We start from the raw sequence: 12631 nt of genomic DNA, 5'->3' as shown, positions 1-12631 counted from the left end.
CTGTAAGAAGGGTACTCATGAAGTTTCAGTCCTGTACCTCGCAAATATTCGGTGCATGCTTTGGCAAGGTGAACAGGGGCGTCATCGTGATGGAGGAGCCAAATGTCCATTCTTGACTTCGCTCGCAGGTTCTTCAAAGAGTGGATGACTTTGGGCAGGCACTGCTCAGTTTGCCACTAAGCTGCGACTGTCTTCCGTCTGTCCAAAAAATCACGCTACACGATTTCACTCGATTTGAAAAAGGCAGCTGTCATTTTCTTCTTTACTGGTCGGTATTTTCTGACTGCTACAGGTGTAGTCATCTTCAAAGACCCAAAATTTGTTTTGAGTCTTAGCCGGCACGTCATAACAGTACTGCCAAGTCTCGTCATCTGTCACGATGTTATTCACATACTGAGATTGTCCGTTAGAAAACTTCTTTAACACCTCCCGGCACCAAGTCACACGTGGTGTCATCTGCTCTTCCGTCAGTCTATGCGCTGCACCCAGAGACAACAAAATGTCTTTACTTGCAAATGATCATGCAGAACCGAAAGAATTGCTGGTGCATTTAGCACTAAGGTATCCTTTAACTGCTTATATGTCACTAGCCTGTGTTCATCTAGCATTTTCCTCACAGCATCAATGTTTTCCTCCGTAACTGACGATCGTGGCCTTTCCGTCCTCTCAGCGTCCTCTAGAGTGAAATTTCCTGTTAGGAATTCTCTGTACCACCTGAATATAGTTGTACGATGCGGACACACATCACCTACTGCAAGAGTCATTACTTCAAAGCACTGGTCTATGTTTAAACCACGCGTGAAGTTGTACCGCGGAACTGTCAGAATCTCACTTCGTGACCACGATGCCATAGCAAAAGGGGCGATGGCAAGGGGGAGAGGGCGGGCTATGGGGGCTATAGCCTCCCACACCCCCATGGAGTGTCATATTACACTGGATAAAATGACTTCAGAAATCAGCGAATATACACTCCTGGAAATGGAAAAAAGAACACATTGACACCGGTGTGTCAGACCCACCATACTTGCTCCAGACACTGCGAGAGGGCTGTACAAGCAATAATCACACGCACGGCACAGCGGACACACCAGGAACCGCGGTGTTGGCCGTCGAATGGCGCTAGCTGCGCAGCATTTGTGCACCGCCGCCGTCAGTGTCAGCCAGTTTGCCGTGGCATACAGAGCTCCATCGCAGTCTTTAACACTTGTAGCATGAGCGACACCGTGGACGAGAACCGTATGTGCAGTTGACGGACTTTGAGTGAGGGCGTTTTTGCGGGAGGCCGGGTGGACGTACCGCCGAATTGCTCGACACGTGGGGCGTGAGGTCTCCACAGTACATCGATGTTGTCGCCAGTGGTCGGCGGAAGGTGCACGTGCCCGTCGACCTGGGACCGAACCGCAGCGACGCACCGTTGCACGCCAAGACCGTAGGATCCAACGCAGTGCCGTAGGGGACCGCACCGCCACTTCTCAGCAAATTAGGGACACTGTTGCTCCTGGGGTATCGGCGAGGACCATTCGCAACCGTCTCCATGAAGCTGGGCTACGGTCCCGCACACCGTTAGGCCGTCTTCCGCTCACGCCCCAACATCGTGCAGCCCGCCTCCAGTGGTGTCGCGACAGGCGTGAATGGAGGGACGAATGGAGACGTGTCGTCTTCAGCGATGAGAGTCGCTTCTGCCTTGGTGCCAATGATGGTCGTATGCGTGTTTGGTGCCATGCAGGTGAGCGCCACAATCAGGACTGCATACGACCGAGGCACACAGGGCCAACACCCGGCATCATGGTGTGGGGAGCGATCTCCTACACTGGCCGTACACCTCTGGTGATCGTCGAGACGACACTGAATAGTGCACGGTACATCCAAACCGTCATCGAACCCATCGTTCTACCATTCCTAGACCGGCAAGGGAACTTGCTGTTCCAACAGGACAATGCACGTCCGCATGAATCCCGTGCCACCCAACGTGCTCTAGAAGGTGTAAGTCAACTACCCTGGCCAGCAAGATCTCCGGATCGGTCCCCCATTGAGCATGTTTGGGACTGGATGAAGCGTCATCTCACGCGGTCTGCACGTCCAGCACGAACGCTGGTCCAACTGAGGCGCCAGGTGAAAATGGCATGGCAAGCCGTTCCACAGGACTACAGCCAGCATCTCTACGATCGTCTCCATGGGAAAATAGCAGCCTGCATTGCTGCGAAAGGTGGATATACACTGTACTAGTGCCGACATTGTGCATGCTGTGTTGCCTGTGTCTATGTGCCTGTGGTTCTGTCAGTGTGATCATGTGATGTATCTGACCCCAGGAATGTGTCAATAAAGTTTCCCCTTCCTAGGACAATGAATTCACGGTGTTCTTATTTCAATTTCCAGGAGTGTATTACTCCAACAGATTCAATTATATTTTTATAATTATGTAGCAATATAGGTTGCAATGTATTTAAAATACATTTTAATGAAAGAATAAGAGCGGCAGATAGCTTACTATCTAAACCAATAAACAGCATTTAACTTAAAATGGGCGTCTTATCATTTATTAATACACATTTTTTACCCTGAACTTCAAAACAGTTACCAAAAACTACTTTAAGCAACACCGAATTTCACCAATTTGGTCGTGGAGGACCACAACTCTCCTTTCTTTAAGCGATATTCCATTCCCCCAAACCCCCTCCCCCGCCTTGACCGACTTCTGACACTTCACACTTCCCTGTTAGTGAACGACTCCTCCCACAAACATGCTCCCTTGCTAGGTTTGCATTGAATTCAGGTGTGTTTAGTTTTTCTTGTTGCTTCATGATGTTTTCAGTTTCTGTTATGATATTTTCTACTGTCCTGTGTGACACCATTGTGTTAATATTATTTTGGGACCCTTTTCAAGTAGGCTGCTTTATTGTTCAGATAATTTTATGTCTGTTAGATTAATCACTCTTTTGTGAAAGGTGTGTTTGTTGTATTGGTGGTGGGATTGGTGGGTGTTTGTGTGGTTTATCATTTTGGTGAGTTTCTTTTGTTGTATTGTCTGTTTTCTGCCTATCTGTGTATGTTCTAACCCTGTACATTAGATCACCAAAAAATGGTGGATATGTTATGTGATTTTCTAGTTCTATATGAAATCTGTATAATTCAATATTCAGAGCCTGCTTTTTGGAATACAAAGACCGGATTTCTTGCTTTATCTACATGATTTCTGCCTTACGTTTTGTCTGCTGTGCTGCTGGTGACATGTTGTTTACAGTTACTGTTACATAGTTAGGTACTACTTTATAAGCCAAACATAGTTTATTGAACTTTATGTTGAGTATGGTTTTATGACTTCTGATGGTTATGTTCTCTCTCTCTCTCTCTCTCTCTCTCTCTCTCTCTCTCTCTCTCTCTCTCTGCCCCAGTACTCAACACATACATCACACACATGCAAACCCACACAAACCACACACCACTGACGCCAAATACAATTCAAACTCGCTTGCCTCACCCAGTAAAACACGCTACGAAACGAATGAACGCCACACAGCCACAACAACACGTAGTGGCAGCGAAAACTCTTCCTATGTTTTGAATAGTCGGAAAAACTGCACTGCCATCCGAACATAGGCAAAGAAGTAAGACTATTTACTTCGCCAACAACACAGGAGAACGCACCACAACTTCAAAATTGTAAGTTACAGGCAGAAAACGTGATGCAGTCTTATTCCTGTTCATAAATGCATAACAAGCAGAAAAATAAATTACGTTTTGCTGTTTGCAGATGACAAGTTGTATAACGTGTAGCAGAACAGCTACCAAAATAAATGGACAATAACATCATGTAAGGTATGTTAACTTATGATTACACACACTTTTCGCCAATCAAGTTATAAATGCAACTTCTACATAATGTTGTAAACAACGCAAATGTTAAAATGTAACAACAAATTAACAGTTAAAATAAAAAATTGAACCCACTCACGGTAGCACAAAAGTGCTGAAACATGTATGGGTGAAACAAAACAAAAGGCGGAACTTCTCAACCCATTCCCTAATACCCTTTGTACGGCGTATCTGTGACGCACAACAGGTTCCGATCCTCTTGTAGGAAACAGGACTTCAGCAGGCAAGCAGATGAATGGACAGTGAATGCTACTGCCGTGTGACTAGTTGGGAACTCGGGTCGGACGAAAAGCGTGTCCAGATAGCCGAGACAATTAAAGCAACCGCTTGCATTACGCTGGAGGTCTGGGTTCGATTCCTGGTCTGGCAAAAATTGCATTTTTGGCCAACAAATTATTTCCATGTCCGCCTGCACCTGTCGTCGATCTTTCCTTTGAAATTCAAGAACTATTTATCTATCACTCTTGTATCTCCTTAGTCACGTCGGACTCGCTACTTAGCGCCCAACGGGGAAAATCTTACTCCTCCATTGTTACAGAGGCCTTAGATCGTGGCTGGAGACGGCGTGCCAAACCGCATGCGAGCCAGACGTGCTGGCCGAGTGTGGATCAAAGGTTGAAGTGTCTTGCGGTGTGGAGGACGTACGCAGATATAGTACCCGTTTGCACCAAAAGCGGTTCATAGGTGTAACGCCACAAGCCTTTAAAAGTGGATGGGCATGACAGAAGAAAAGGATGAGAATTCTCAGTATCTGCTGGGCGATCGCGTAATCCATGGGCATTACAAATTCGCTCTGAAACGATATTACAGTTTCACGTAGAAAAAATTTAAAATTTAACTTGACAATGAAAGAGCAAAAGATTACAGTGATCGACAGACGGGATCCACGGTTCTATTCATCAAGAAGAAATTGGTGCTACGAAAGAGTTATTCCACTGTCAGTTACAACACCTTTTGATGGAATTGGAAAAACTTTATACATTACTAAAAAAAGTACGTTGGTTAGGTGGAGGGGCATACTTCGAACGATTTTTCGATTTAAAATACGCTATTGTTCAATTTATGAAGGAGAAAGGAGTGTGGAACGAAAATTGGAACATCCGGAGTGGTTTGGAGAGCTTGTATTTTTAGTGAACTAGGAAACATTGCAAGGTAAGAAACAATTTATTTCTGATTTGCATTTTAAAAAAGAAAATCGCGTTGTAGACGGGACAAGTTATGACAAACACAGTCTAGTTCCCTAGGCTCAATGACGTTAAAGAAAACGTGGGGTTTCAAAGATTCATTGAGGCCTTGAAAGCTTTCTAAACGTTTCGAGGACACTGCTAATCTTACACCTGCTTTCGCGACTGTTTGCCGCTGTAGGTGAAAGAGTACCTGCGCGTGTGCAGATGTAACTGATTCATCTGCTATGTAATTCCCATTTTAAAGACAAATGCCTTTAAGTTAAATCTGCCCAGGATATCTGTGTTGTTTTCCTCAAGTAGAGTTTCCACGACTCCATAACGAGGTTGCAATATTTCGATCAACATATTTCGTGTGTGAAAGACCTTTTTTCGGATATGAATTTAAATACACTACTGTCCCTTAAAATTGCTACACCAAGAAGAAATGCAGATGATAAACGGGTATTCATTGGACAAATATATTATACTAGAACTGAACGTGATTACATTTTCACGCAATTTGGGTGCATAGATCCTGAGAAATCAGTACCCAGAACTACCACCTCTGGCTGTAATAACGGCCTTGATACGCCTGGGCATTGAGTCAGACAGAGCTTGGATGGCGCGTACAGGTACAGCTGCCCATGCAGCTTCAACACGATACCACAGTTCATCAAGAGTAGTGAGTGGCGTATTGTGACGAGCCAGTTGCTCGACCACCATTGACCAGACGTTTCCAATTGGTGAGAGATCTGGAGAATGTGGTGGCCAGGGCAGCAGTCGAACATTTTCTGTATCCCGAAAGGCGCCTACATTATCCTGTTGAAATGTAGGGTTCCGCAGGGATCGAATGAAGGGTAGAGCCATACATACATCTGAAATGTAACGTCCACTGTTCAAAGTGCTATCAATGCGAACAAGAGGTGACCGAGACGTGTAACCAGTGGCACCCCATACCATGACGGCGGGGGATACGCCAGTATGGCGATGACGAATACACGCTTCCAGTGTGCGTTCACCGCGATGCGACCTTCATGATGGTGTAAAGAGAACCTGGATTCATCCCAAAAAATGACGTTTTGCCATTCGTGCACCCAGGTTCGTCGTTGAGTACACCATCGCAGGCGCTCCTGTCTGTGATGCAGCGTCAAGGGTAACCGCAGCCATGGTCTCCGAGCTGATAGTCCATGCTGCTGCAAACATCGTCGTTCGTGCAGATGGTTGTTGTCTTGCAAACGTCCCGAGGGATCGAGACGTGGCTGCACGATTCGTTACAGCCATGCGGATAAGATGCCTGTCATCTCGACTGCTAGTGATACGGGGCCGTTGGGATCCAGCACGGCGTTCCGTATTACCCTCCTGAACCCACTGATTGCATATTCTGCTAACAGTAATTGGATCTGGACCAACGCGAGCAGCAATGTCGCGATATGATAAACCGCAAACGCGATAGTCTACAATCCGACCTTTATCAAAGTCGGAAACGTGATGGTACGCATTTCTCCTCCTTACACGAGGCATCTCAACAACGTTTCACCAGGCAACGCCCGTCAACTGCTGTTTGTGTATTAGAAATCGGTTGGAAACTTTCCTCATGTCAGCACGTTATAGGTGTCGCCACTGACGCTAACCTTGTGTGATTGCTCTGAAAAGCTAATCATTTGCATATCACAGCATCTTCTTCGCGTCGGTTAAATTTCGCGTCTGTAACATGTCATCTTCGTGGTGTAGCTATTTTAATGGCCAGTAGTGTAAATAACGATTACATGGGAATCTGAGAGCGCACCAAAAATAATTAAACAGTACTGAAAATTTGTTTCGTTTATGATCTGGCAGATATGAAATATGAAACCAGATCATACAGTATACGACTGCATTGCCATCTAAATATGTTAAATTCGCAGTATCCCCCTCTTCCCCCTCCTCGCAATCACGTAGTATGGTGTGGTAGTGGGGGGAAAAGTGCAGCCAGAATGTAAAACACGATCACACACAAACACAAACACACACACACACACACACACACACACACACACACACACACACACGAAAGAGAAATAAAGCGAAGGACAGACGGAAAGAGAGCCACACAAACTTACGAAGTCACTCCTGGACGGGTTTAGTCCGGTCACGATCTCGACGAGGGACTCGCACGTGCTCCTCATGGGTGAGTCTGGGCGGCACATCTGCCAGGCTAGCCGCACGAACCCCGGCGGCCGGCCCAGCATCTCGTCAGCGTTCTTCCCGAAGTCGCTCTGCGAACACCACCGACTGTTGTCAACAAGCGAGCAGTTGATATGCAGTTCCTTCTGTCAGTGCAGTGTCGCTTCACCAGACCGTGTTTTAACAAGCGAACTCAATGGCCATCAACAATGCAATACCGGGTAGGACAGCGGGTAACATAACTCTACTTATTGTTAGTATAGAGCACAGTAGGAAGAATATACGATTAAATATGTAGCTGGTTTGAGGGTCTACAGAAAGCGAAATTTGATACTGACAGCTGAAACCTGCGGCAGCAACAACAGCTCAAATCCGACTGGGCATCGAGTCAGACTAACAAGGGGATGCCACGACGTTTGGAACGCGGATTTACTGCAAACTTCGTACACTCGTAGTACTTCATTAGGACAACAAAATGTCTAAGCAGTAGCGCGTACTTCTCAAGCGTTATTGAGAAAATCGCAAGATAATTTCGATCGTCAAATATATACACCTGTGCGTGGTCGTTTTTACCAGAAAGCACCGGCAGCTCAGCGTGTTCGGTCAGAGGGTTAGCAGCTCTCTCTAATAAAAAAAACTGAGTTAATAGATAAACGACGAACTGAAATGGCCGTCTTGCGACGTCCGCCCCGAGCAGGAGCAACGAACAAACTGAGATTAAATTAATAAAAAGAAGAGGTTAGCGTTCAAGCTCCGTAATCGCTCGGTCGCTGGGTCGAATCCCGCTCATTGTTTTTTATTATTTCTAACAGTTTCATTTTCTTTGCTATTTACATTACAGTTGTTGTAACGGAAAAAATACGTGTAATCGGATGAACTTTTATTAAATTTACAATGTTATTTGGCAGTCTACAAAATTTATTATCACAAATAATGTAATATTCATAACTACCGTCTAGTAAACGACCAAACGCAAGCAGTGATACTGAAAATGTATGCTTGTCCGTGTTTTCAAAGTTGTTCGTATTTAATCGAAAGAGAACGAGAAATTTCTTCTCGTGAAGACGCTATTAAAATACACTCGATACTGCATGACCAATGATCAGCGCCGATATGTAAGGAAATACTGCGTTATGCGTGGTTTGCTTCCAAATCATCGGCTGAAAGAGAGGTTTTTGAAAATGTTAACGAGGTTTGTTTTTCCACGGAAAACCTCAAAACACCGTGCGTGTGAGGAATCATAGCATTTATTCAATGCAGCTGGTGCCGTTTAACTTTGTTTTTCATGTTTTTACGAAAAATACCATCCCGCAACTTGTTAACGTAAGGTCGAAAGCGACGATTAATTGTACATCTTTCGAAAGCCGTCTCTGCCGGTCAAAACTTGGAGTTAACAAGTCGTTTTGAGCTCCTTCCAGGTATAAGGGATTTCTCAAATCACGGACAAGCATACATTTTCAGTATCACTTTATGCGTTTGGCCTTTTATTAGTCGGTAGTTATGAATATTATATTATTTGCGATAGTAAAAAATTGTTGACTGACAAATAACATTGTAAATTTAATAAAAACTCATCCGATTACACGTATTTTTCCCATTACAACAACTGTAATATAAATAGCAAAGAAAATGACACTGTTAGAAATAAAAAAAACCAACGAGCGGGATTCGATCCAGCGACCCAGCGATTATGGAGCTCGAACGCAACCACTTTTTTTCTAATTTATTGGTCACAACATTCCACAGTAGTACATAATTTTCAACCGACATTTAAAAGTAATAAAACAAACTAAAATTAATTACAGGCTTCTTGACATTTTAGAAAAAATCCAAGTCTAAACCAGATAGTGATGTTCGTCACTTGATCGTATTTGTTTTGTTTTTCAAAGATCAAATTGTCTCTTGTTTCTTCATGTTCTGAATCGCATCCTCGAAAATGGAGTTCACATGATTGTTCTTCTGACCACTCGGCTCCAGGGGCTTTCTGATAAAAACGACCACGCACAGTTACATTTATTTGTCGATATTTGACGATCGAAATTATCTTGCGATTTTCTCAATAACGCTTGAGAAGTACGCGCTTCTGCTTACACATTTTGTTGTCCTAATGGAGTACTACGAGTGTACGAAGTTTGCAGTAAATCAGCGTTCCAAACGTCGTGGCCTCCTTTGTAAGCTTGGGGAATAGACGAGGTTAACGTCGGTTTCTTAATGTGTGAGTGCACAGCCTGACATAAATTCTGAATGAGAAAAATGTTTGTACACTGATGTCTAAAACTAAAACAACAAACGGAAATTTTTCAAGGCAGCACTTATTTTGCAACAAAACAGTATAAACAGGCGATGGTAAAGAAGGAAAATGTAAAGAATACATAACGTTAACAACTGTAACATGCATAGCGGTAGACAAAAATGTTCTTACGGATACACTCTACGTCTGAGTGATTACTATGCTATTGACAATAAAGTGCCTGGCAGAGGGTTCAATGAACCACCTTCAAGCTGTCTCTCTACCGTTCCACTCCCAAGCGGCGCGCGGGAAAAACGAGCACTTAAATTTTTCTGATCGAGCTCTGATTTCTCTTATTTTATCGTGCTGATCATTTCTCCCTATGTAGGTGGGTGCTAACAGAATGTTTTCGCAATCGGAGGAGAAAACTGGTGATTGAAATTTCATGAGAAGATCCCGTCGCAACGAAAAACGCTTTTTTTTAAAAAAACCATTCTATGGCACTATCTCCCCTATTTCGCGATAATACAAAACGAGCTGCCCTTCTGTGAAGTTTTTCGATGTCATCCGTCAGTCCCACCTGATGCGAATCCCACACCGCACAGCAGTACTCCAGAATAGGACGGACAAGCGTGGTGTAAGCAGTCTCTTTAGTAGACCTGTTGCACCTTCTGCCAATGAATCGCAGTCTTTCGTTGGCTCTACCCACACTTTTATCTATGTGATCGTTCCAATTTAGGTTATTTGTAATTGTAATCCCTAAGTATTTAGTTGAATTTACAGCCTTCAGATTTGTGTGACCTGTCGCGTAATCGAAATTTAGCGGATTTGTTTTAGTATTCATGTGAATAATTTCACACTTTTATTTATTCAGGGTCAACTGCCACTTTTCACACCATACAATATCTTATCTAAATCATTTTGCAATTCGTTTTGGTCATCTGATGACTTTAGAAGACGGTAAATGACAGCATCATCTGCAAATAATCTAAGACGGCTACTGAGATTGTCTCCTATGTCGTTAATATAGATCAGGAACAATAGAGGGCCTATAACACTTCCTTGGGGAACGCCGGATATTACTTCTGTTTTACTCGATGACTGTACGTCTATTTCTACGAACTGTGACCTTTCTGACAGAAAATCACGAATTCATTCGCACAGCTGACGTGATACCCCATAGGCATGCAGTTTGGTTAGAAGACGCTTGTGAGGAACGGTGTCAAAAAGCTTCTGGAAATCTAAAAATATGGAATCAATTTGACATCCCCTGTCGATAGCACTCATTCCTTCATGAGTATAAAGAGCTAGTTGTGTTTCACAAGAACGATGTTTAGTGAATCCGTGATGACTATGTGTCAATAAATCGTTTTCTTCGAGGTAATTCATAATATTCGAACACAGTATATGTTCCAAAACCTACTGAAAACCGACGTTAGTGTTATGGGCCTGTAATTCAGCGGATTACTCGTATTTCCCTTTTTGGGTATTGCTGTGGCCTGAGTACTTTACCAGTCTTTAGGTACGGAACTTCCTGTGAGCTAGCGGTCGTATATAATTGCTAAATATGGACCTATTGTGTCAGCATACTCTGACAGGTACCTGACTGGTATCCAATCTGGACCGAAGGGTTTGCCGTTATTAATTGATTTAAGCTGCTTTGCTACACCGAGGATATCTACTTCTATGTTTCTCATCTTCGTAGTTGCTCTTGATTGGAATTCAGGAATATTTACTTCGTCTTCTTTCGTGAAGTAGTTTCGGGAAACCGCGTTTAATAACTCTGCTTTAGTGGCACTGTCATCAGTGACTTCACCGTTGTTATCGCGCGGTGAAGGTAGTGATTGCGTCTTGTCCACTGGTGCGCTTTATGTATGACCAGAATCTCTTTGCGTTTTCTGCCAGATTCCGAGACGGAGTTTCGTTGTGGGTATTATTAAAAGCATCTCGCATTGAAGTACGTGCTGTATTTCGAACTTCTGCAAAACTTTGCCAGTCTTGGGGATTTTGCGTTCTTTTAAATTTGGCGTGCTTTTTTCGTTGCTTCTGCAACAGCGATCTGACTCTTTTGTCTGCCATGGGGGATCAGGACCATCACTTATCAATGTATGCGGCATTTGTCTATCAACTGAAGTCGATACTATCTCTTTGAAACTTTCCACATCTTTTCTATGTTTACGTGAGCAGATCGTTAAGAGCATTTTTATCAGTTTTTTTAAATAGATGTGCTTTTAGTTTCTTTTTGATGGTTGTAGGTGTTACGGCATTCAGCCTAGCAGCAACTACCTTGTGGCTGCTAATTCCTGTATTCGTCAAGATACTCCCTATTTGTCCAGGATTATTTGTTGCTAAGAGGTCAAGCACGTTTTCGCAATCATTTACGCTTCGAGTGGGTCACGAACCAAATGTTGAAAATAATTTTCTGAGAAAGGATTCAGTACAATTTCAGATGACGTTTTATGCCTGCCGCTGGCTTTAAATGTACAATTTTTCCAGCATATCGATGGTAGACTCCTGGCTATAGTGCTCAGTACGGGGTGTCACCGCCCATGGCAGCAATACAGGTCGGACAACGACGTTTCGTCTTGTGAATGATGTCATCAATCTCATGCTCAGGCAATAACGCCCCTTCTTCTCGCAGAGTTACTCGCAAATCTAGGAGAGTGGTTGGTGGTTGTTGAAGTGTTGCAACCCATTTCCCTAGAGCATCCCAAACATGCTCTATGGGATTCAGATCGGAAGAGCGAGCAGGGCACGCTATCCATGCAATATCTTCAGTCTCGAAGAAAACATCAACCACCTGTGCTCTATGAGGTCGAGTATTATCGTCCATCAACAAAAACAGGAGAGTAACTTCCAGGAATATCGCATAGGACAAAAAATGTTGTTACGGACTCAGTAACTATCCAACAGAGGAAAACGTCGTTGCAGTAAATTTGAACTTTTATTCTGGACCTTTTAGGATACGTAATCTTCTCCATCCCAATGTGGTTCATATTGACTTTACGAACGAGAAAATCGTGAGGCAATCATCACATCAGCAACGTCAAACACTTTATACAATGATGTTTCCTTTGGTTCCTTTAATGTAGCTAAATATAATTTTGAGGATCAGATATCACAACTACTTATTTTACGCCTTTCAGCTTTGCATAATTTTTTTGCTACTTTTCAGAAAATATGATACTTGAAATTTGTC

The 12631-nt window shown here is 43.5% G+C and overlaps 1 protein-coding gene across 6 annotated transcripts in view; it reads right to left on the bottom strand.

Annotated features, from left to right (window-relative positions):
* LOC126278068 (lipase 3-like) overlaps positions 1-12631 on the bottom strand; it is a 154992-nt gene that overhangs the window by 38851 nt on the left and 103510 nt on the right. For all 6 annotated transcript variants that reach the window (XM_049977895.1, XM_049977899.1, XM_049977893.1 and 3 more), the window contains one exon: positions 7139-7294. In XM_049977895.1, the coding sequence (XP_049833852.1) occupies positions 7139-7294 (156 nt within the window). The remainder of the gene's footprint in view (positions 1-7138; positions 7295-12631) is intronic.

The sequence above is a fragment of the Schistocerca gregaria genome, chromosome 6 (assembly GCF_023897955.1).
Source record: "Schistocerca gregaria isolate iqSchGreg1 chromosome 6, iqSchGreg1.2, whole genome shotgun sequence".
Taxonomy (NCBI): Eukaryota; Metazoa; Arthropoda; class Insecta; order Orthoptera; family Acrididae; genus Schistocerca; species Schistocerca gregaria.
Note: the sequence above shows the minus strand (reverse complement) of the source record. Positions and strands in the feature narration are given on the sequence as shown.